General features: G+C 42.8%; 2 protein-coding genes across 8 annotated transcripts in view; both read left to right on the top strand.

The window, feature by feature from the left end:
* Positions 1 to 13,510, top strand: part of LOC102388414 (scaffold attachment factor B1) — a 24,797-nt gene extending 11,287 nt beyond the window's left edge. For 5 of the 7 annotated variants that reach the window (XM_025196470.1, XM_006017480.3, XM_025196472.1 and 2 more), the window contains exons 9-21: positions 783 to 883; positions 2,646 to 2,795; positions 2,897 to 2,976; positions 4,745 to 4,893; positions 5,957 to 6,048; positions 6,532 to 6,638; positions 7,826 to 8,119; positions 9,034 to 9,171; positions 9,652 to 9,694; positions 10,251 to 10,372; positions 12,505 to 12,617; positions 12,766 to 12,820; positions 13,140 to 13,510. In XM_025196470.1, coding sequence (XP_025052255.1) covers positions 783 to 883; positions 2,646 to 2,795; positions 2,897 to 2,976; positions 4,745 to 4,893; positions 5,957 to 6,048; positions 6,532 to 6,638; positions 7,826 to 8,119; positions 9,034 to 9,171; positions 9,652 to 9,694; positions 10,251 to 10,372; positions 12,505 to 12,617; positions 12,766 to 12,820; positions 13,140 to 13,158 — 1,463 coding nt within the window. In that variant the 3' untranslated portion in view covers positions 13,159 to 13,510. Of the gene's footprint in view, positions 1 to 782; positions 884 to 2,645; positions 2,796 to 2,896; positions 2,977 to 4,744; positions 4,894 to 5,956; positions 6,049 to 6,531; positions 6,639 to 7,825; positions 8,120 to 8,892; positions 9,172 to 9,651; positions 9,695 to 10,250; positions 10,373 to 12,504; positions 12,618 to 12,765; positions 12,821 to 13,021 lie in introns of those variants that run through there. The other 2 variants (XM_025196469.1, XM_025196473.1) reach the window with 2 other exon arrangements.
* Positions 13,511 to 15,567: 2,057 nt separating this feature from the next.
* The window catches only part of LOC102371793 (disintegrin and metalloproteinase domain-containing protein 10-like), a 15,133-nt gene continuing 6,456 nt past the window's right edge, over positions 15,568 to 24,244 (top strand). The window contains exons 1-9 of the mRNA XM_025196569.1: positions 15,568 to 15,741; positions 17,266 to 17,416; positions 19,424 to 19,542; positions 20,396 to 20,548; positions 21,279 to 21,370; positions 22,031 to 22,153; positions 23,052 to 23,144; positions 23,449 to 23,617; positions 23,967 to 24,127. Of these exons, the coding sequence (XP_025052354.1) occupies positions 15,669 to 15,741; positions 17,266 to 17,416; positions 19,424 to 19,542; positions 20,396 to 20,548; positions 21,279 to 21,370; positions 22,031 to 22,153; positions 23,052 to 23,144; positions 23,449 to 23,617; positions 23,967 to 24,127 (1,134 nt within the window). The 5' untranslated portion in view covers positions 15,568 to 15,668. The remainder of the gene's footprint in view (positions 15,742 to 17,265; positions 17,417 to 19,423; positions 19,543 to 20,395; positions 20,549 to 21,278; positions 21,371 to 22,030; positions 22,154 to 23,051; positions 23,145 to 23,448; positions 23,618 to 23,966; positions 24,128 to 24,244) is intronic.

Raw genomic sequence — 24,244 nt, 5'->3', positions numbered from 1 at the left:
GCTTTGGAAAGCCTAACGGAGCTAGCGCTTCAATCTGGACATGCTGCTCCGGATGCCGAAGCGTCTGAAGCTTCTCTGGATTTGAAGCCCGGTCCAAAGCTTCGCACAGCCCTACTGGGCAAGCATTATGACCTAGCTTTGGTAGCTCAAAGACACTTTTTCCATTTTTAACAATTGACTTGAGTACTTCCGGTCATCTGGAGGTTCTACTGTCTGATCACTATTAGTGGACTGAAAACCATACGTACATACACTTCAGAAAGAATTGTTACATGCCTCATGGTGACCATTGTCTGGGTGGATCCCCAGATTGCTTTTCATCCCCATTCCTCTGAATCCCATGGCTGCTTGTGACTGAAGTAACAAAGGAGCTGAGAGATCAGTGGGGGGTTATAAAGCTGTGCAGGAGCAGGTGTGACCCAACCGACCTGACAGTCAAAAAGATTATGTATGCAGGCCATAAGTGGTGGACCTCCATACAAAACTCCTCTACCTACTGTGGGTACGTAAGATCGGTAGCTGTTGTGTGTTAATGGGCGTCAGTTCTTTGTGTTGAATAACATGCTGTACTTTCACTATGCATGTCAAAGCCTCTAGTTTTGTCTTAATTTTAAAAATTTGGAACTTACACTTAATAAGTACTTTCAGGAATGTGAATCAGTGGAGGTAATTATTTCACTTTTTTTCGTTTCATCTGTGACTACAGAACGTGGTGCTTATGGAGCTGCTTCTGTAAACTTAACTCATTATTTCAAAAATGTTTTATTGTCTTTTTAAACTAGGTCGCACTACTAGCAGCTCTGGTAGAAACTTTTGGGTGAGTGGACTTGCTTCCACCACCAGAGCTACAGATTTGAAGAATCTTTTTAGCAAATATGGAAAGGTAAGGTTTGTAATCCATTTATTCTTGCTATTTAGAATGTTTTTTGTTAACTTCCAGTAACCGCAGCTGAAAATGCGGATTACCAAAAAAATATTTTTGGAGCGTATATAACAATAAATCAGCAGCCATACAACAGTACATTCGTATTTAAGCTTTTGTATTTCATTCCTCACCCTTAGAAGAAACGTCTTTGCAATACATTGCTTGAATCATGTAAGCTTGTGATTTTTTGTTATACATTTACTTTTCCTGTGTTGTTTTGTTGTCATAGACTGCTCATAAATATGCAGGGATGCATGTGGGAGTAGATTGCACTTTAAATTACAAACTTTATTTCTGATAGATTATTTAAGAAGAGTAGATCTCTAAATGGAGATTAGTCCAAACATTGGTTTATCTAAAGGTAACATGGCTGCCAATATTGATGCGTGAAAAATCTTGTTATTGGTTACTGCAAACTTACCTTGAAAGGTAACGAAAACCTTAATGGTGGTCATGATAAATGAAACAAATTAAGCTCCGCACAGCTCTAGATTTGTGTTTTGAATCTCATGGCTTTATTCTATTTTATGCAAAACCATGTTAACTGTCGCTAAACAGAAATCAGTTATTTTGCTCACCTGATCAATCCAAAATTTAATTTGGTGTTACGGGAGGGACTAATCCTAAAAAAGCACAAATCTAAAATACACACAACAACCTCATTAATATTTGCCTCTTATTGAATAATCTGTAAATGTTTTTGTCATTCAGACAAAAGAACCATGTTCCCCTTTGGAATAGTGGCTGCTTGCAGATGTAAAAAAACAAAACAAAACAGTGCTTTACTTCAAAGTCGGCACGCTCCAGCACGTGCCCAGAAGAGGCAGCGCATTAGTTGGATCCAGCTCACCCAGCGTCTGTATAGATCAGGTGCTTTTTTGGCACTTTTATCTAATAGCTGGTTGAATCTGCTTTAGAAAATGCTCCAAAAAGCTGAGCTGAAACGCCCGATCTATACAGATGCCATGGAGCCGGGTTGAAGTAACGCACTGCTGCTTCCAGTAAAGCAGTGTTTTTTTCCTTTGACGTCTGCAAGCAGCCAGTGATTCCAGGCAGAGTTAAACTTACAAGGAGGTAAAAGGTACACCTGCAGTAAATGTGCTATTTAGAAATACATTGCATTTCCAGCTGACCCTCAAAATCTGGAGCCCATGTGAATTAGAATTATTCCCTTTATTATGAATTCTGCTTTACAGATTCTTTCTGCATAAATGGCTTTTATGGAAATACTTTTGTGTCATCTTGGGGTTTTTTTTTCTTATTTCCTTCCCTGCTTTTGGTGAACACTTTGTCTCTCAAATCAAATTGTTTTCGAAAATGTAAATGTTATGGCTAGCGTTGTAGGAGTACTATTATCGATGATTAGTAAAGCTGCGTTTGATACTGAAGGTAGAGCTCATCTCAGCAGGCTGCTGTGGAACCGACATGGGTGGGAACTGAGTTAACTTGTCTTAGGCACTCGTTCCTCTTGTCACTCTTCAGCAAGATGCTACTTCGAGAGAGAGAAGTCCTAATTGTCTTCTGAACAGAATTCGCTTTGTGTCTCCTTTTCACCATTTGAGCCTGCAAGTGGTTGGCCCCTTGAAAACTGATGTTTCATTGATCAGAGGCAGCATTAAAGTAGAATGAGAGTGACATTTAACATTTCATGTCTTTAAATAGTCTGCATGTGTTGTTGTTTCCTTATCTCAGAATTGTATATATGTTTTTTCTCCTTAAGGTGGTTGGTGCAAAGGTGGTGACCAATGCTCGAAGCCCTGGTGCTCGCTGCTATGGTTTTGTTACAATGTCTACAGCTGAGGAGGCAACAAAATGTATTACTCACCTCCACAAAACAGAGTTACATGGGAAAATAATCTCTGTAGAAAAAGTAAGTGGAAATTCTCCAAAAATAAATAAAAGCACATCTGCTATTGGAACATACATTCCTGAATTTCTGTTTTACCTGGGGTTTTTTTAATACAATTTCAGGCAAAAAATGAACCTGCTGGGAAAAAGCCAGCCGAAAAAAAAGAGAGCGAAGTGAAGAAGGAAACAGGAGTTAGCGAAAGGTATTATTCTATAGATTCCCTATGTTGGAAATGAAACGTGTTCTAGTTTTGGGGTGTTTGCTGCTTTGTCTAGAAGAATAACCAGGTGAAGAAATTCCTATGGTGTATACTCAATAAAAACTGGAGTAAAAGATGTAAACATTTCATACCTGAATTTATTAAAAAGTAGGTTGCATGCCATTAAAAGAGGAGTTCTGTGATACAATCACCTTATTTTGTAGTAGGTTTTCCATTTATGTTGTGTTGGCCTTTTGATTTTCAGTTTAAATCTGAGGCGGCCAATGGAAACATTAGCAGTTACCCCACTAGAACATGTTAGCAGAAAAGACCTTTAGTCTTTTAGAGGGGCTTTAACAGAATTTGGTCCTTCTCTTGTCATCAGTTATTACCCTATAACATTTATATATAACATATATCTATATAATAACATATACCCTATATCATCTAATTGCTGTTTGGTTGCATATCTCTGCAGCTTGAGGGGCAGATTTTTATGTAACTATCCAATATGGGAACCTGGATGTGAGCCACAGATAGGGTTATCTAAAAATCTGTTGAGGTTTTATATTTTGGTGTTTAAACATTAAACAGATTTCCAGTACTAGTGTATGCAATCACATATCAAATTTGCATCATTCGAGGGTTGAAAAGGGCACTGCAGTGTCTGAAAACAACATTGACAACAAGAGGGGAAAGAAACCGAAAAACACACACATCCCTGATTTAGCTTCCCTAGATGGTCTTGACTGTAGATCACCGGTTTAGACTTTGATGTGTCCTGTTTGTCACTATGATAAGAGCTGAGAGATCCAGCTGGTTATTTCCCTTAAATGTCAACATCCCTATACATGCACTTTTAGCTTGAGTCCCTATCAGATATACCTAAGTTCAGTTTTGCAGTTCGTTTTGGGGTTTTCTTGCCATTTTAATCATAATTACATGGTCTTTCTGACCCGTACTGCAAAATCTTTTGCTGTTAGCATTTCTGTTGCATCTATTAAGTTAGGCAGGCATGTTCTATATTTGCTTAGAGGCCTTTCATTTGCTTATACCCTTCTGCTGTAAAGCCTGCAACACTTAAAAGTCTGAGACCTACTCTGAAGGCCTCTCCAGGGTTCTGATCCAGGCATCAATCTGGTTGCTTGCTAGAGCTTTGGTGTAGTATCTTCCCCTCATGCAGCTGGGTTCTGTGTTACTAATACGATTACCAGCAGTTGAAGCTCAGATGTTCAGGACTCTGTTCCCAGAATTTGTTCTCCTTCAGTGCCATGCTGCTTCTCATTTCCCGAATGCTGAGTACCAGCCAGAAAGGTTCAGCTGACTCCCCTACTTCACATATTTTCTTGAAGTAGACTCCTATCAGATGCATGACTAATTGTATGGCTTTGCTTCATCGGGTTCTCGCCTTTAGAAACTAATTCTGGGAGAGGTTTTCTTAACCCCTACATACAAGGGTAATTGCCTTGTATTTAGTGGACATAACCCACAGCATGCCTGAGAACTTTCTTTTGTGTGCATTGCAGTTATCATGTAAGGCCAAAGCTTTATGGAAGCTGTACACTGTGTTCTGATCTCTTTTTGCTTCATGCCAAAGGAATGAGCATTTTCAATATGGCAACTTTTGGCCCAGGTTCCTGAGCCAGTGTTTTATGTGCAGAAGGAAATCCATATTGGTCTATTGCTGGCTCAGACTTTCTGCACATTGCTGCCATTTTTTGTCAGTGTGTTGCTGGCTTTTTTCCCCTCCAACTTTAAAATCTCTCTGTAGGTCTGGTAGTGTTAAAAAAGATGAGAAGTCTGACCAAAAAGATGATGCTAAGAAAACAGAAGAGAAAGATGGAAAAGATGAAAAAGAAAGAAAAGATAAAGATGATCTGAAATTGGGGTCTTCAGACCAACCTAAGGCTACCAAAACTGGTAATTTAACTATTGTGTTGCTATAGATGAACCAGCGTGATCATGTGGATGCTTAGAGTTGTGCCTTCCCAAACAAACAGTTGTGTGCAAAGTGTTTTGGATTCTCAGGTGAAGGGCAGAGCCATATTCTTCTTCATCTGTTTTCCCTGACTCTTTCAGGTTTTACACAATTTTGGGCATTATTATGGGTGATGAGATGGGGAGGAGATTTGAAGGTATTCTGTTCAGAATCTGTGAATCAAATTAGAGTAATTTGGGCATTAGGTGCATATATGTGAAGTGGCAGACGAGGTTCCTTGGGTGAATTTGATATCTTTTATAAGATCTTTTATAAGACTTCACATATATGTGAAGTGGTCATAATAGCAGATACCTTTTCTCCTTATTAACCTTAGCATCTGTTGGGTCCTCTTAGGGGATAGAACTTGGAAACAAGCATTGCTTGGCCTTGTAGGTTTAGGAGAAGAAAAAAGCATATATAATTAGGAAGAGAATCTCCAGTTAAAATTGTCAGACTGGACTTTTACTTCACTCTAAAACCATAGTAAATGCTGGGCAGTGGAAGAAAATGAGGCTTTGTTTTTGGGGTTTTTTTGTTTTAATTTAATTTTGTCTTCCTGCTTTGTATCTAATACACAAGGCTGGATGGTTTACTAGGTCAGACTAACATTAAGTAAATCCATCATGACTTGTTAGTAGAAAAGGGTGAACACTGACAATTGCAATCTGTATGGATTCTATTTTCATTATAAGATTGAATGTTGCTGGTTATGTTGACAGGTGTGTTTCATTTTCATCTTATTCACGTTAGATATCGGAAGTTATAAACGGACTGTGGAATTAATCGAGTAATATCCAAGCCACTGCTACTAGTACTACTCAGTTTGTGGAGTAAAGATTTACTTTGATACAAGAGGAACAGAGATTTGAATTACTCTGACATAGCATCATTTAAGAGGTTTAAATGTTAATTTTCATTTTTGGCAGGGCAGCTTCTGTCACTGAAAGCGATGGCCCATTCTGCAAGCTACATACTCTGATATTATTTTTCTGTTTTTTGTAGGAAGTAAAGGAACTGAGAGGACTGTCGTAATGGATAAATCCAAAGGAGAACCTGTTATAAGTGTGAAAACTTCAACTTCATCAAAAGAGAGAGTAAGTTTAATGTCCCTATACAGGGACCACATATGATCCTTTATAGTATCCTTGCGTGATCACTGAAGATGTGTACTTGAAAACCTTCACATAAGATATTCTTAGGATGAGGAATGGGAGGAAACTAAAAATATGTTCTGATTTCTGGAACTTATTTTTCTACTAGATTTGCCCAGTTACAGCTTCTGCACCCTGTGTTCAGTAGTCCTGTTAGTAAAATAGCTTCCAGATGGCTGATGCCATAGGCCAAGCTGTAGTCAGGCTGAACAAATGTTGGCATTTAAGTCTTCTGTTTGTTATTTGTGATCATCTCTGCACTGATAAAAGGAACAGTGATTTTTTTTTTTTTAATCCATGCCTGGACTAAGCTTCAATAGATAACAGCTGTGAAAAGAGGGGACAATGTTATGAGCGTTTTGTCATAGTCATGCTCTTATACACTGCAATCTGCTAAGCTTTTATCTGTTTTTATCTTAAATACAGAGCATTAAGAGTCAGGACCGCAAATCAGAAAGCAGAGAGAGGCAAAGTATTGTGCCATTCGACAAAATTAAAGCACAGCGGAAAATGAGAGAAGCAGAACAACGTCGGTAAGCAGCAGATTGCTTTGACATTGTTCCTTTTCCGATTTTGGTGACTGGTCTTCACCTAAAGCCATGTAACAGGGATGACTCAATTCATAGTTGGTATTTTAAGTAAACCTATTTTTTCTTCTACTGAGAATAGCCCATGTTGATACCTGCTCTCAGGTCACACAGCATGATGCCATAAGCCCTAGAATTGTCTAGAAAGCACTGGTTGAGATCACATAAGGAAAGTACAACTCAGATTTGTCTTCCTCTTTTACTTCCTATTCTGTATGTAAGTTCAGGGTTTTTTTTTTCATATTTATTAAATATACTCTCCCCCCTTAGCCCAAGGCATGCACAGTCACATGGGGAAGAAGAAAATCCCCTAAAACTGTCCTTCAACTTAGTGCTTTCAAGAATGTCAGGGTGGTCTCTACTTCAATATAGAATAAATCTCTGTAGTGCTTTACTGATTGTTCCTCAAAAATGCATTCTTTGTATCTGAGGATAGAGACCTAGTACAGACAGTAACATATTTCTCTGCTTCTCTTATCTTTTAGTGTTGTATATAAGGATGCAGGTGGTATATTCCACATCTAAATTTCTTGCTAAGCTTCTAGTTTGAATTTAATTTTAAATCATTCTTCTGCTTTTGCAGACCTCATAACTTATCTAAGAAAAGTTAGCTGTGGGCAAGGGAGAAACATTTTCATAAGTCATCAAGCCTGTTTATGGATAAATCTTAGAGAGTTAATATCTGTCCACAGACCTAAAGACCCTGTATGTGGTTTTGACCCTCTAACATTGAGAATTTGAATGGAGACTGATGTTGCAGATCTTAGCCTCTGCAGCTTTCTCACTAATCAGTCCCAGTTTTCCACCTTTTGAGAGTCTCTCTATGGTATTAGGAGCAGAAGAAATGAACTTGGGGCATTTGGGGTGAGGATCATATGGCCACACACTTAACATTTAGATCAGCAAGGCTGTGTGCGCCTCCAAGGACGCATGTTGGGAGAGGCAACATAACTGAGTTGAGTTGAGTTGAGTTGAAGGAGCAGATTCCTCCTTGATGCTGAATACTCCTGTGTCTGATCAGAAGAAACAGTCAACACAAATTGATTATTATGGCTCTAAGTTTTTTGCTTTGCAGTTCATTTTCTGTGCTGAAGGGTTACATCTCTAAGCCTTTCATCTTTCTGTATGAACAGCACCCGTGAGCGTCGGGAGAGACAGCAACACCTGCAAGCCCTCCGGGAACGGGAGGAGAGAGAGAGGCTTGAGATTGCTCGCGAGAGACTAGAAATTGAAAGGCAGCGTCTTGAAAGAGAGCGGATGGAAAGAGAGCGCCTGGAGAGAGAGCGGATGCACATTGAACATGAGAGGAGAAGAGAACAAGATCGCATCCAGCGAGAGCGAGAAGAGCTGCGACGTCAGCATGAGCAGCTACGCTACGAGCAGGAACGTCGATCTGCGATGAGGCGACCATACGACATCGATGGAAGGTGAAAGCAGCAAATGCAGAGGAGAAATCATTAGCTCCCTGGTGTAGGTGGGAAAGCTTAAAACCCTTGAGAGACCCCCAAACCATGAAGAGAGCTGGGTAGGGAAATGGTCATCCAAGAGGGGGATTAAGTCTTCTGGTTCTCAATTTCCTGCACTCCGCTGAATTATAGGCAGTAATGTGTGACTGTTTATCACTGTTAAAGCCTTGCAAACAGCTTTAAACTGTTTATTTAGTCATGCCACTGTATGCCGATAGCTTAGAATAAGCACCTCTAATGATGGATGTAGTCACAAAAGAAACCTTATTTCAGGCTGTAACTCCTTCCAGGTGCTGCTGGAAGTCCCATGTTTGTGGCTTCTAGGATTAAAGTAATCTGTTCTGGGGCCTCTAACAGAAAAATAGACTGGGAGGATTTTCTGTGGTCATTTTGTCCACTTAAAGATGCCAATACAGGGTGAATAAAATATTTATTTTCTAGTGTCAGTACACACAGATTTTTTTTGGTGTAGAGATGGTGTTGATAATGGTTTAACATATAGCAGTCCTTTTTTCCTGAAACCCAGGTATATTAATTATCAAATCAGTGTTTTAAACGCTGCAGAATAGAAATGGAACATTTTACTTTATAGTGAGATTTAAGAGACTAGAAATGGGATGAACTGGGGTTTTTTAAATACGAGAATGACATTTATACTAATTTACTTGCACTTACACTGCCTTTGCTCTGCTGTATTCTTTTCTCTTTACATGTCACTCTCTTTCTGATGAAAGAAAATCATTCAAGCTGTTAATAGTTCTGCTTGTTATCGAGGGGGGGAAAAAGCAACCAGTCGAGATCAGGTAGGGAAGAACAAAAAAGAAGTCAGTTAGTCTTGACTAAAATATCGTTTGGGACATTCACTTTCTTACAAGGCGGGATGATCCTTACTGGCCAGAGGCAAAGCGAATGGCAATGAATGATAGATACCACTCTGACTTCAGCCGCCAAGATCGTTTCCATGACTTTGACCACAGGGATCGTGGCCGTTACCAAGACCATTCTATAGACAGGTTAGTGCCTTGTCTCCCTGCACTGCCTGAGGACAGAAGGCAACGTTGTACCTCAAAGGGCATGTTTCTGTGTTGGTTTTTTTGTTTGATAAATACTAAATGCATTGCTGTTAAGAGTCCTTGATGTTTCCTTGTCTGACTGATCTTTTTCATTGGTACGCGCTGATTCCTGGTGTTGCAGTTTCCTGATTCATGATGTGTTTAAAGAGCTCATGTTAGTGTATAACTGAGATAAGGGTGAAATAGCATATTCTGTTTGTCATGTTGTCTTTGGACTGGCTTGGTTTTCTAACTGGTGGGAGTGCTTTGTGGGTTTTGCATGTTCACATGAGCTTTGCTTTTCACTGAGCAGCTGTGGAAGTCAGAGGGGAACAGCTTTGTTGTACAGTGTCTGGGGAAATCCTGCCCTCAACTGTTAGCATAAACTGCTGTATTATTAATTTTACCATAAGGTTCTGACATAGATTGTTCCCTTTACAGGAGAGAAGGATCCAGAACAATGATGGGAGATAGAGATGGACAGGTGAGTTGTGTTTGGACAGAATCTGTAAAAACAGAATGGTTTAATTTTTACAAACTGACTTCCTGTGATGAATGTCATTTTTAAGTTGTTCACTGAAGTAAGTGATGTAGAAAAATAGACCCCCCCCCTTGTAAAGTTACTTTTTTTTTTAAGAACAATGTATTTATTGTAAATCTGTTGCAGGTGTTTACTTTGGCCCTATAAATACAGCTAGCAAGTATGTCAAAGTTATAAACTGTTGCAAAAGGGAGGGTGAGCAGATATTGTGCAGGTATGCAGGGGTACAAGTGAGTAAGTCAGTCATTGGAAGAATTCCACAAAGCAGTGATCAAGATACTGAGAGCCAATATGGAGTTAATTAAAGTTGCTGAAAGTTGTTTGGAGGAAAATTTACTGCTCCGGAAGATAACCCAAGTAGTAAGATTCATAGATGAGTCTTACAGTATCCAGCTCTCCTCAAATGCCCTCTGCTGATGGATGAGTTATTAAATGGGGTAAGTTTTGATTAGCACTAACCAAGTCAACAGTCAGTTTCAACATGCCGTTTGCCTTTCAGCATTATCCGGATGAGCGGCACGGAGGACCAGACCGCCATTCGCGGGACTCACGGGACAGCTGGGGCAGCTACGGGTCTGACAGAAGAATGAGTGAAGGGAGAGGGATGCCCCCGCAGTCCCGGTTAGTACATGGAAATGAGGGCCATCACTCACCAGCACTTCATGAACTTGCTAAAGAGTGACAGTGGGATGCAGGTTCACAAGTGTAAATTCTTTCTCCAGATAGTTTCATCAAAGGTCTGTTCTTTCCCAAGCAGGCAATGAATTTACATATGTAGCTCCTTTGTGCATCGTGAAGCTCTGTAATAAGGAGCTGCTGTGCAAAATGCTTTGCTTGTAACTTCAACCTCTCTTGTGAGGCTTTCTCTTATAGAGGTGATTTTTTTTTTTTTAATTCTCTTGCTGGTACTGCTGAAATTCATAGACTTGCAACATTGGAAGCAACCTCATAAAAACATTACAGGGCCAAACCAGTGGACCATCCAACCCAGTATCCTGTCTGTCAGTGGCAGGAGTGGATGCTTTAGAGAGAGAGCATTGAACCAGGTATATCTAGAGTGATCCATCCCCTGTTCCTTACCCTCCCCACATCCACCATCATTAGTTTAGAGATGCCAGAGGACACATCTCTGATCTGTATTCTGTTTAATAGCTATTAAGAGATCTATCATCTGTCAATCTGTTTAGTCCCTTTTTAAACCTGGCTATACTATCTGCCTCTACAGCCTCCCTTGGTAATGAGTTCCACGAGTTTTAACTATGAACTGCATACAGAGGTGTACTTCCTCTTGTTAGGTTTAAACCTGTCTCCTACTAATTTCACTGTTTCAGCCCCCAGCTTCTAATATTCTGGGACTTGGTGAATAACAGTTCCCTGTTCACTTTTGTCAGCACCCTTCAGGATTTTATAGACTTGTAACATACCCCGTCCACCTTCTTCTTTCCAAGCTGACAAGTCCTTTTGGTCTCTCGTAGTATGGCAACTGCTGTATACCCCTGATCATTTGGTTTCCCTTTTCAGTACCTTTTCAAATTCTACTACATCCTTTTTGAGATGCAGAGACCAGAACTGCGCACACTACTCCGGGGTCATCAAATCCAACCCCTCTTACAGACGCAGGATTTTGTGTTCTTAAACCATCCCAATTAAAAGCCTATTCATCCTCCTCTTGAAAACTTCTCGTTAAGGAGATTCCCCAAGTGCCCTAGGCAGCTCGTTCCATTGTCCTGCTGTTCTCACTATGAAGGAAGCTTTTTCTGAGATTTGATCTAAATCAGCTTTGCTGCAGTTTAAACCCATTGCCACGTGTCTGGCCCTCTGTGGCAAGAGAGAGCAGTTTTTTCTACCTTCTGTGTGGCAGCTTTTCAGCTATTCAGAAAGTGTTCGCTCATGCCCCTTAATCTTCTTTTTCCAAAGCAAATGTGTATGGGTTTTTCAGCCTTTCCTCCTGCAGCTTGTTCTCCAACCTCTTTATCATCTTTGTCACTTGTCTCTGAATCTCCCCCTCGCTCCCTCCCTCTGCCGATTTCTCTACAGTGTCTTTGAAGAGGGACTAGCTTGTAGCTAAAGGGCTGGATTTGCAACTGTATTAAATGAAAGTGACACCAGAATCTTGGCAGAAAACCCAGCATGGGACTACTTTGAAATCCCAGCCCCCTCTGCTGAGCCTGTGAAGTGGCAGGCACACCTTGTCAGTCCTTGGGAAGAGTGCTTTGTTTTTCTGAAGGGACGACAAGCTAGTAAAAATGCATCCAGATCTGAAAAGTCTTAATTTCTTTTAAATAACCTAGGCTGCAGGACATGAAAACATTCTTGGATTGATGAGAATGGTAAGCCCTAAGTACTTGGAGGAGACATCATGAGGCATCAGATTTACCTTGTAGGATAAATTGGATTAAGGAAATCCTATTTCCTTATTTGTTAGAGTAGATTAAATTGAAGACCATTGTAAACAGGATTGGAACATACCTGGGTAAATTACTTTAGCATAGTGGAGCCCAGATACTTTTCTGGTTAAGTTCCTTAGCCCCTTGTGAAGATGAGGGTTTGTAACCCAACCAGGAGTTTAGCTTAGAAGGGAAGCAACAAACAGCTGCAGGGCTTGTCCTTCATTCAGTAACCTTCTGTGTATTAAGCATCCTGATATGAATGATTGGGGCTCTGCCACGTATTTATGAATGAGGGGCTGTTTGGCTTCTCCCTGCACTGTCAAAATGATGAGGAATATGCAGAAAAAATGTTTTTCTTTCTAGAGATGGACGTGACTGGGGAGATCACGGTCGCAAGTTTGAGGGACATCAAGATCGTTCGTGGCAGGGCAGCGTAGATGGAGGAATGATGGGGCGGGATCATGAGAGATGGCAAGGTACGCCAGCTGTGTAATCGCTTATTGTGCTTGCTCGCCCTTTGGTAGTTGATGTATGAGGTATTCTTAACATCCCAAATAAGGTGAAATAGAATATGGGGGTTTTGATAATAGGCAGCGTTTGAGCCTCCTTTTTTTTTATTTCCAGGTGGTGGCGGTAGAGGCAGACCTGGCCATGTGATGCATCGGGGAGGCATGTCAGGGTAAGAAGCTATGCCGAGCACTTGGTTTGTTCACGTTCTTCCTTTTTTCAACTAATTTTTTTTTTTATGCTAGAACTGATCAGTGTAGTATCTTGAGAGAGAGCAAAATAATTGAGTTACGCGAAGTGAGATCCTTCCGTTGCCAGGCTTGTCATTTGCATTAAAGACAGTAATGAACTATCCCCGTGATTTTTTGTATAGTGCATTTTACTGAAGAGTGAAAATTGTGCAGAGACGAAACAACACGAGTTTACCTCAGTCCGACAAAAAAAAAAACAGAGTTGCGGTGAAAAACTAAGATGTCTGGATCTGTTTCTAGGCGTGGCAGTTTCATTTAAAGTGGCAACCAAGGCCAGATGACACATGGAGAAGGAATGCAAGAGGAAGGATTTGCCAGCGAGGAGAGAGCAAACAGACCCGGCAGATCCCATTTCAGCCGTCACTACTGAATGTGTTTTCATTTTTTTTTTAATGTGAGATGGCAACAGAGGTGAATTCTATTACCCATGGTTACCATTACCTGTAACTTGTGGGTTACCATAAGTGTAATTTTTTTAAGCTGCTGCCATATTATATAGCTCAATACAATGTGAACTCATTTGTTTTTGTAATGTGTTGTTCATACCCCATTTACAATATGTTTGTTAATGAAGCATTCCATTTTCCATAAATAAAATCAGTTTACAGTTACTTGGTTTGCAAGGTCTTTGCGGAATTCTGTTTTGACAGCATACTTGAAAATCAAGGTAGCTTAAGGATCGCTATTTGTTGAAATAGGCATTACCTCCCTCGGACTGTCAAATGTTTTACGGCACCTCCTGCTGGAAGAAACGGATGAAGAGCGGCTGTTTGCTGCTCTAGCATTGTTTTCACAGGTCATTAAGCTGCAGGGCAAGCGTGATCGCTGATCGGGGAACTGGTTGCCTTCAAAGAATTCTCCAGTCTCTTTTGTATTGAACTCTTAATTCATCTCGGATCAGTCCATTTCTAAGTCACCATGGGGCTACCCACGGCTGTGGCCCTTCTTTCTCATTCATGTCAGTGCGAGATCCAAGACACAGGGCAAAAAAGTGTCAACTGTTACAGCTCTGGGAGATGAATCATTTAAAACCTGCCAGCGCTTATTAATGAATCAATTATTCCCGTCTTCCCCAAAGGGTCACTCGCTCACTCCTTTTGTCTTCAGAGAATGTCCCTCAGTTGCCTGAAGAAATTTCCATTGATCCCATTAACCTTTTCTTGTTACCAAATGCAAGCTCTGCAGCCATTTTCGCTGACAGCAATACTTCCTCAGCAGAGGGTCTTGAAGCACATATGATGAAAAGGCTAAGTACTAGACCCTGTTGATTCAGCGGGAGATTCTCCCCTAGCCTGTTTTAGACTCGAAGCTGCATTTTTGCATGATTCCGCTAGATGGCTGCATTGGGCTGTGTATGTCCTTCCTTTTCCCTCCCACCCATTTCAAGTAACAGCTGCTCACATATCGCTTGGTAGCTAATCAGTGACATTTTAAAGGTGGATCTAACAACCTGCAAGCTTTGACTGAACCTGGTGCATGTAAATGACTTAACTAGCTCATGCTTTCTGCCCTGCCCAATTAGTTGGCACCAAAGACCTTATCTATAAGGTCTAAGAGTTGTCCAGACAATATAAGTAAAGGCAATACTTGGCATCAGTCTTCTGCTTTTTCATCCTGATCGAACCAAAATAGAACGTAGATGTGCCTGTTGATGGTGTGGACAGGAGGAAGGGTGATCTCTGGGCATGATGTGTTGCACTTGTTTAGTTATTTGCCATCTAGACTGCATATGGAATAGGGCAGGCATGAGCTCACTGAATCACCTTCCTTAGGTGGAAGTGAATTCTAGCCCCAACATTTGATGTTTGAATTAAGCTGAAAAAGGAGCTGGGAGCTGCTGTCCAGCCAAATCATCTGCCAATTCCATTTTTTTCCCCAAGTGATCAAGATGCAATGAAACATCCAACTGTTGTGAACTACAGCAATGCTTCCAAAGACTTAAATCCCATTTTCCTGTTCTTTGTCTCTAGTTTGCTTTTCGGGGCAAGAAATGGCTGTTTGTACAGCACCCACCAAAATAAAGGTCCTTTCTCAACACCCCCCCACCCCGCCATGCTATAGTCAACTTGCCAAGTACTTCATAAAAGTTTATCCTTGTCTTTGTGTTAAAAGTTTTGCTTATGTTTGCAACAGTGACCCAGGATATTTGCTGACTTCTTTTTTCAGGTGTTTTTTTTTCCCTCACATGTAATACTGTGCACTGTATCTGTGAAAATTAGTTTCCCTGGATGGATCTCAGGCCAGGCACCTGAATTCAGCCAGTTTGCTTTTGAAAGGCTGGATCATATCTATTTCAAGTGTGTTCCCAAGTTAGGGTAAAAAACACGTGAGCTCACTGCAGCTAGTATAATCTATAGGAGAAAACATGACAGTAGGTGCAGTTCCTAGCACCTCTTATCCCTTAACATGAACCCAGCTGAAGCTCAGAAGACCGGGTGGAAAAGCAAAGTGGTGCTGATTCCTTTTAGAGGAGACAGAACTGTGCTCTTGATGAACAGGCCAAAGCTGGGCACTTTGAAAATTGCCAGGGTGAGGCTAATTCTGCTGTTGTCAAAATGCATTGGGGTCCTCATTGCTGTGAGGAGAGAGTAAAGCTGATGCACGAATGCTTTGGAAAAATCTCACCCGTCCAAGGCAAGCTGAGCTGGGCTTGGAAGCAAGTCTGTGCAGGCAGGGTCATGTGTGATGGTGTGTCTCCATTCAAAGGATGCCCTGGAGTGAAGAATCCCGTCAGTCGCCGCACCCTGGCTGGAACACATCTACTGCACCATGCTCACGTTTTGGGGCTTTTGCTTGGCTGTATGCAGTGTCGTCGTCACCGTCCCCGTCGTCACCAGCCTAGGTAGGAATATCACTTGCTCCTTGTCTGATGCCAGCCAGCTGCAACGCAGTCGATGAAAGCAGGGAGGTGTGACTGCCGTTTCCTTTCAGCAGAAAGCTTGCTAGTATCTGTGCTGCTTGCAAAGGAAGTGGGCCAGGCTGCAACCGGGCAGCTTCACAGAGTCGCATTGCCACCCTGGGCAAAGAGCAAAAGTGGCCTGCAAAAGTCACTGGCTTGGGTGCAGTCTGGGGCAGATGTCAATCCAGGGTAGTCCCCTTAGAGTCAGTGCTATGGCACCACTGTGTCAGGAGAACTGGGCTCCTTTGTTTCTGTTAATCACTAGGCAGAACTTGGAGCCCAGTCCTGGGGATGTCGGTGTCTTCCCCAACCTGGCCTTGCACGTTTGTTAAGGGGCAGTGACCAGAGTCTAGTCTTTGGCCAGGTCCAGAGCTTGCATAAACTGGGGACTGTGCTGCTTTTGGGCAGCTGTCCAGGCCCCTGCTCCTTGGGACTGGATCTTTGTTCAGCTCAGACTCCACAAAGGTACTGAGGTGCCCAACTGTGATGGACATCCACAAGACTAGAAACTAGGTGCTTGAAGACCAGTGAGGATCAGGATTATAATCTCCCCGCCTCAGTTTGCCTAACTGAGAATACTGCTGCCCTACCGCACAGATGCATTCTGGGAACAAATGCATTTAACTCTCTCCATTCTGCCCAGACCCATGAAGGGGGCAGAAGGACAGGCCTGTCTTCATGGGGCATCTGACAAAGTCCATTATACCAAGAGCCACATGCCCTTTCCCCCTCCTTCCATAGTGTGCTTAATGGTGGATAATTTAGAGTGAGACTGCAGGTCCCTGTGGGCACTGGGATGGCTGGGTGGGGGGCATGTTGAGATCTTTGAACAGTATTTGTAGGCGGTCTGTGGATTATAAGGGAAGGGTCACAGTCAAGAACCAAGTGCTAAAGCTGTAACTTAGGGCCAGGCCACGGCAGCCTTTGTGCAGGCAAATAGTTTTGCTTGTCCGAGGATGCTAGCTGGGGTCCTTCGTGAAGCGTGAGTAAGTCTGGGTTGATCCAGGAAAAGCCAGGTTTTTTCTGGGAGCAGGAAGCTTTTTTAAACCATACCCTCCAACCCTACCTGGCTCGGGGAGAGAGACGAATCACCTTTCAGTCCCACAATTGCTGCCAAAATGACGGAAAGCCATCAATGCCAGCCCTGCACCATAAACACTAGACCAGTCCTTCCACCTCAAATAACACAATGAGCAAGAGCAGAACAAAGCGGGTAACCCTTATGCCAGTGTTAAATTATGCTAGTGGTATAAGAGGAGCTAAACCACTGTAAATTTAAAACTGCTTTCATTTTTCAAGTTACGGTGGTTTTCACTTATGCTCCTATCGATGTACATCAGAACAGCTGATACCGGCTGCAAAGCAGCAACCCCCTCTTCTGTTAAAATGATTTAAAGTTATATCTATCTACAGCTTGAAAGTGCCCCAAGCTTCATGAATCTGTATCTATTTTCCTTCCCTTTTCAGTGAATAGACCCGAGCATTTAAGGCCCTTTGTAAAATACCATGAGAGAGTGTTTTATGACACAGAAGCTTTAGAACAGCTGCATCAGAGGTCAAAAAGAGCCGCGGAAGAGCATGAAACATTGATCCAGCTGGAATTCCAAGCCTATCGGAGGTGCGTGGCTCCATATATTTGTGTCCAGGGTCTGTACTGAGGCCAAACCCTATCTGATCTAAATCATTACACACTGCAGTGCTACAACAAGCTGAAATCCAGCAGGTATGTACAGCTAGCACATTATCCTATTATGCTTCATTTCAGATTGTGTTCAGGTGATCCATCATCATTTATATTGCGGCACCTGGACGCTCCTGTTGGGGACAGGACCCTCCCGGGTCCTGCTAGGTGCTGTACAAAGCCCACAAGAAACAAAGATGATGCCTGCCCCAAATTGCATAGGCCCTATGAGGCAACAGCCACCGTATAACAGGTGGCTAACAATGGTCAGAAGCCAGGAAACCCTGAGCCAATACTGGTCACACGATAGACAGATTACACCCCTCTCTGCTCTCTTGACTGGTTGCCAAATGTTTTATACACGTCTATAATGGAGGCAAAGCTTACACCACTACTTCTAGTACTGTGGATGAGATTTGACTCCCATTGTGTAGCGACAGCAGCTGGTAGAGGGGATAAGCGCAGAACATTTTCCGAGGTTACGAAGTCCACCCGTTCATCCATGGTCAGGTAGTTGGGCTGTTAACCGAGGTCAAGACATTGTCAGTAGTGAACCGCTGGATGTTCAGCACATGCTACGTTAATTTAGTAAGTGCGCCCCCCCCCCCAAACTTATTTGTTTGCCGCTTTCAAAACTTGTCCTGGAAATGGCACGTTACTGTTTGCCTGGCTCTGTTATTGCAGCAAAAGGAACATTTCATTAACTCCAGGGGCCAAGCTCTGGTTCCAGGTGTGAGATATGTGAATGTGTTGAATCTGAAATATATTCTGTGCTTGCCAGTTTGCCAGCACTTTTTCCCTGCACTTGTGGTTGGAATTATTTATTTATGGGCCCTGGGACAAACAGCACTGGAGCTGAGTCCCAGCCAAGCATCTTGGACATACCTGTGACTCCATATGCTAGGAGCTACAGGGCTGGTTTGGCCTTTTGCAGGACTCTGACCTGCATCTGTCACAGCACAGAGTTGCCCGTGGAGTTCAGTGGCCAAGATCAGCAGTGGGAGGGAGGAATTGTGTGAGCAAAGGGGAAAAGTGACTTCTTCCAGTTGAGACTACACATGAAATGGGGAAGTGCCCAGATACCGTGGTGATGGGCTGAACAGGAGAGCTGTTCTAAAAGAAACTATTGCTGATGGCAACAGGTGAAAGCTCTCACACTTTTCTCCGCAGCATGGAAGGCAGCAGGAGATGAAAGGTGTTTAGACCAACTCCAGGTAGACAAAGTTATTTGGGTAAATGCAATATGTTTTTATTAAACTAACTGGCTAGTTGGAAAAATTGTTCTTTGCCAGCTTTCGGGCACAAACACCCTTCTACAATCATACGGAAAATCTGCTGGTGTTAATCTTCTCTCTAGGGTCAAATAGAAACTTAAGCCAAAATTCAAGTCTGTGAAAATGCAAGTGTGTGGCAGGGGTGTTGGCTATAGCTGTGTTGGTCTAAGGACATAAGCAGATAAGGTTCTTTGGGTAAATATGATATCTTTTATTAGACCAACTAAATAATTGGAAAAAAATGCTCTGCACGGCAGGGAAGATCAGAGGGGATAGGAGTTAATGGGTGTGAGAGAGGTAGGTGTGTGGTGGGCAAAATTCCCCTCTTTTGTTTCCCCCCCGCCCCAACCTACCTGTTTCACACCCATTAACACCTATCCCCTCTGATCTTCCCTGCCACACATTTGCATTTTCACAGACTTGCATTTGACATATTGGCATAATCTTCTATTTGACCCTAGAGAGAAGACTAACACCAGCAGACTCTCCCTATGCCTGAAGACTGTGCCCGAAAGCTTGCAGAGAGCAATTTTTCCAACTATTCAGCTGGTCTAATAAAAGATTTCACATCTACCCAAAGAGCCTTGTCTGCCCATGTCCTTAGACCAACACGGCTATAATCAACACCCCAAAACATGGACCAACTCTAGGCATTTCACTTCCTTTCCAGGACCTTCAAGCTGAGGCTGAGCAGGGACACGAGTGCTTTCACCAAGGACTTTGAGATCCAGGTCAAGGACACCTTGAAGCCAGGAGATGTCTCTTTTATTTACTCAGGAGATTTGCACGGTAAAAGTTAAACCTGCTGCCCTGAGCATGGAAACTTCCCAGTGAGGATAGAGAGACCATTAACAGTTCACCAAGCCCCCCAGGCAGCCTGACCCTTTTCCCTGATGGGGAGGGACAGGAGTGCTCCATCTCAATGCCCTGATAGCATTTGGTTCTTGCTAGTTAGCAGGGTGCTGGTTTCTTTGATGTGGACTCCCATGGATTGAGACCCTGCAAACTCGCTACATGGAGCCTGCAGAGCATCAGACAGGCATCGGCAATGAGATAGACCCCTTATCTGGTTTATGTATTGCACTACCAATGTGGCTAGGAGCTGACCTGCAGACGTCTTCAGGGACATGAGCTCCATCCATGGTCTCCTGGAGCTTGGGGGCAGTTGCTGGGGACCCTGCAGGGAGATTGCCCCTTTGGAGAGCAGGGAGCCCTGTGATTTGCCATGCGGTGATCCTGGGGCTTCAGAAAAACTGGCAGCCAGAAGGGCTTCACTTTGAAGCAGAGCCTTGAAAGTGAGGGACGAAGGCAGGTATCTTCAGAGCCTGTTGAGCATCTATTATCACACAACATGTTTGACTCTCAGAAGTGAGGTGAAGCAGCATGGATGTGTGTGGATGCTGCAGGTACGTGGCTACCTTGGGCGGCGTGTGCATAAAATGGGTGGAACGTGGCCACATCCCCTGCAGCAGCTACTAAGATAACATTACCAGGGCTACAGGTATCAGGAGCAGGGCCACCTCAGATGCTGAAAATTGATCAGTATTATCCAGTGGTTGTTAACCCCAGACCTCTTCTGTAACTGGTAATGAAGATGAAAGCCTCCTTCTCATTTGCCTGTACCCCTGTGCCGGCAAAACAGATGAGCCTGGATCTTTCTGCCATGGGTCTATCCACAATGGCCTTTTCGAAGGGTTCATCCGAACCAAGAACGGCACTTATTACGTGGAGTCTGCCGGAGCATGCACCAGCACCTCTCCAGGTCACTCTCTGATCCATCATGAACGTGACATAGGTGAGTACCAGACCCTAGCACAGGTCTTTGGAGTGACTGAGGTTTATAAAAGAAAATTTTGCAGCTCAGCAGCAGCTATTGCGTCTGCTGTTTGACCTGGCATTTCAAATGAACCTTACATCTGCTGATCCCAAAGGTTTTTATAAACACTGAATGTAACCATCAGGGCTCAGATCTCTTTCTGACTATTCCTTGTGTTTTGTACTGAGGCAGAGAGGTGAAATGATTCATCCAAAGCCATGTAGTGAGTCAGTGGCAGAGCAGGGAATAGACACCGGGACTCTTGGCTTCTAGTCTCCTCAGCTGGAACTGAACCCAAGAGCCCTGATGCCTGATTATCTGCTCAAATCATGCTAGGGTTATTGTTGGGAGAGTTAGAAATTGTTGAAACATAGAAATCGTATAAAAATATGGATGGCAGGGCCCTCAGATCATCTAAGCTAGTGCTCTTTCAAGGCAGGATCATCCCTCTCTAAACCATCCAGGATACGTTTGTCTAAAATATCCTTAAAAACTTCCAGGGATGGGGATTCCACAGCTTTTGTAGCACATCTGTCTCAGTGTTGAACCACCCTCAGTGTTAGAAAGCACTATCAATAGCTAACCTAAATCTCCCTTGTTGCAGTCTAAGCCTGTTACATCTTGCTTTGTGCCCTGTGATCTCTTTGCAGCATTTGTTATATGCACAATTCTGAAGTCTCTCTGTATGACATCTGAATTTTCACTCTAGATTATTCCTTGTTGGAAGATCCAGACTCTGCTGCCTTGACTGAGAGAGCACATCAGATCCTGCAACATTTCCAGCAGGAGCTAAAGTTAAAGGTGAAAAGAAATGGTAGAGAATAGTTTTAACTCGAAATGAAACAAGTTGAAGCAATGCAAGTACCACGAGGAAAGGACTGCATGGGGCATTGATTGGTTCTGAATTCATTGAATAACATGCTGGTGGGCATGGGAACTCAAAGGGCTTTGATTCTCCGTCATGGAGCTCTTGTGCTTCAACACCTGCTATAGACAGCGGGAGACAGAAAAAGAGGCTAGATGCTATTTACTGTTCCCAGAATAAATCCAATTTCCCTAAATTTGGGTAGTTTAAGAGTGTTGTTGTAGCTGTGAGGGTTCAGAAATTATGTGAGAGGCCTAAATTTGGGAGAAGAATTGAACTTAAGGGGAAAAATTAAAAAAAAAAAAAAAGATTTTGGGACGTCTCCCATTTTCATGAAGTTTATAGTTCTGGCAAGATGTTGACACACAGGTAATATTTTCAAGCTCAGCAATTCTCTGTATCTGGCCCCAAATATCGGTAACTTCAATGGGACCTGCATAAGCATGTGTGTAAGAAGTTGAACATGTGCATAATGCCTTGATGTTCTTCCCTGAAGCTGCTGCTGCTCCATTTGCTTGTATTTCATTCTGCCCTGGAAATTAATTATAACTCAGAATATCCCTACACATTTCTAAACTTTTTTTTGTCAAAAAAAGGGGGAAACCCTGGAGAGAGAGAAGAGGAGTTTGGATTATTCTAGGACATCCTGCCTGCTGCATCTGCAAGTTGATTACTTGTTCTACCAAAGATTTGGCACCACAGAGGCGGTGGTTTCTCAGGTAAGAGTATTAATAATTGTTACTGTTGTTGTTCCTTTTGCTATTCGAAAACAATGATTGGTGAATGTAATGTTCCTTAAAATACTGGTTTGATTGGAAAAACTCATCACTGCTGTAATGATGTCATGATATTTGAATGGCACCATGGATCCCATTCACTCCCTATCTCTCACATGGTATGGTAACACTGTAGAAAGGTAGAAGGAGTGAATTGCTTGGAGAACCATCAGCTTGTGTCAGGGATTTATGGGGAAGGCACTGGATTTGGATGCAAGTGTAGTTCTTGGCTCTCTTGGGAATGCCTCTATGTCCTTGGAGGCACCATTTCATCTTTCTGGACCTCAGTACTCAATCTGCAAAATGGGGAATAATAATAATACCTCTGTGTATTTAGGCTGCTAACTGTACATAACACAGAGGTCCACGGGCCTTATTTAGGGGTTACTTGCTTATATATAAAACTAAAGGCTCAGTACCATTGTTAGTAGAGTAAGAGCAGCAAGGGGCTCCTTGTAGTATTTACCCCTTCAATTGTGACATAACCTTGCACAAGTTAAATCTTTTTTGAACCATCTTAAGAATAACAATACCTCTTGCTGACTTTTCCTCTCTGTCTCCTGCCAATTTGAGGTAGTAAGAATAACAGTCCTCCCTGGCCCTTATACAGCACTTTCCACCAGAAGATCTTAAAGTACTTTTACAAAGGAGGGCAATATCATTAACCTGATTCAACAAAGGGGGAAAATTGCAGCACAGACAGGTGACAAGAACTGTCTGAGGTCAGCAGGAAGGCGAGTAGGAGAGCAGAGAACAAAGTCCAGGTTGCCTGCGTTCCCTGCCCAGTGCTGCATTCATGACAAGTGGTTTTATCCAATTAACGTCTGTCTCCCCCCTGCAGGTTGCCAGCTACATAAAAGCAGTGAATGCCATTTATGAAGGAGCAGATTTTGACGGTATCAAGCACGTTGACTTCAAAGTGAAAACATTAAGCGTAAGTCGGTTGGGCGCTCGGGTTTTGATCTCCATGGGTTTTGGATGAGGATCTTCAGGACCCAAACGCATGCCAAGGCAGATGGATGTCTGGTTTCATTTTTCTAAGGGGTAGTTGCCTGAAAGGGATGGTTTGGCTAAGGGAATTTGCAGGCTTAGATTGCTCATTCATTTGTAACTTATAATGCTAGTGATGAATGATATCGTTGGGTGGTACACGAGAAACATGACTGTTAAAAATGAAATCTCTGCTGCTACATGTCACAGCAAGTGACTGGCTAGCTTGCGTTGTTTCTGCACTGTAGATAATCCAAGAGGATGATCCTTCTGGCTCCAGGGACTCGCCATACATCGGTCCAGAAATGCTTCTGCTGTTGCACTCCAAGTCCAACTGGAATACCTATTGCCTCTCCTACCTCCTGACAGACAGGGACTACAGTGGAGTTCTTGGGATTGCTTTTAATGGACAAACTGGTAAGAAACAGCCACATGCACTAAAAACAAAAGGTGGTCACACTCTGGTTGTAACTATAACCATGATAAGTCACCATCTGGTAGTGTTATTCAAAGTCTTGCCAGTTCCTTTTCTTAACGTGAGTTGTCGTTTAGGAGTAGCATTCCTGTCTTTGTGCAGGGTTTGGACCACATGATTCGAGGTCCTTTCCAACCCTATGAGTTTATAAGAAATGTTGTGTTTGATGCTTAGTCTAAATTTGTTTGGAAAAACTATTCACTCTCCACTTGCTCTGGATCCTAGTCTTTACTCCTCTGATTTCTGGCTTGCGTCTCCAGAGTTTCTGCTTTTTTTTTCTTTCTGGGCTAGGTGACCTGGGTGGCATCTGCTCTAAGCACAAGAAGTTCCAGGACCAGGAGGCCTCTCTGAACACAGGGCTGATCACACTGCAGAATTATGGCCAATACTTGCCACCTCGGATCATCCACATCGTCCTGGCCCACGAGCTGGGTCACAGCCTGGGAGCCCATGTGAGCACAGGGAAGGCATTGTGGGGATAAGTGGGAGTGAAGCTTAAAAGCAGAGGATTGGCACAGATGATGGCAGGGAAGCCTCCCCTCATTCAAGCAGCCAGAGCAGGGGTTCAG

Source organism: Alligator sinensis, unplaced genomic scaffold, assembly GCF_000455745.1.
Source record: "Alligator sinensis unplaced genomic scaffold, ASM45574v1 scaffold1295_1, whole genome shotgun sequence".
Taxonomy (NCBI): Eukaryota; Metazoa; Chordata; order Crocodylia; family Alligatoridae; genus Alligator; species Alligator sinensis.
The sequence above is the reverse complement of the archived record's forward strand: the minus strand, read 5'-3'. Positions and strand labels throughout refer to the sequence as shown.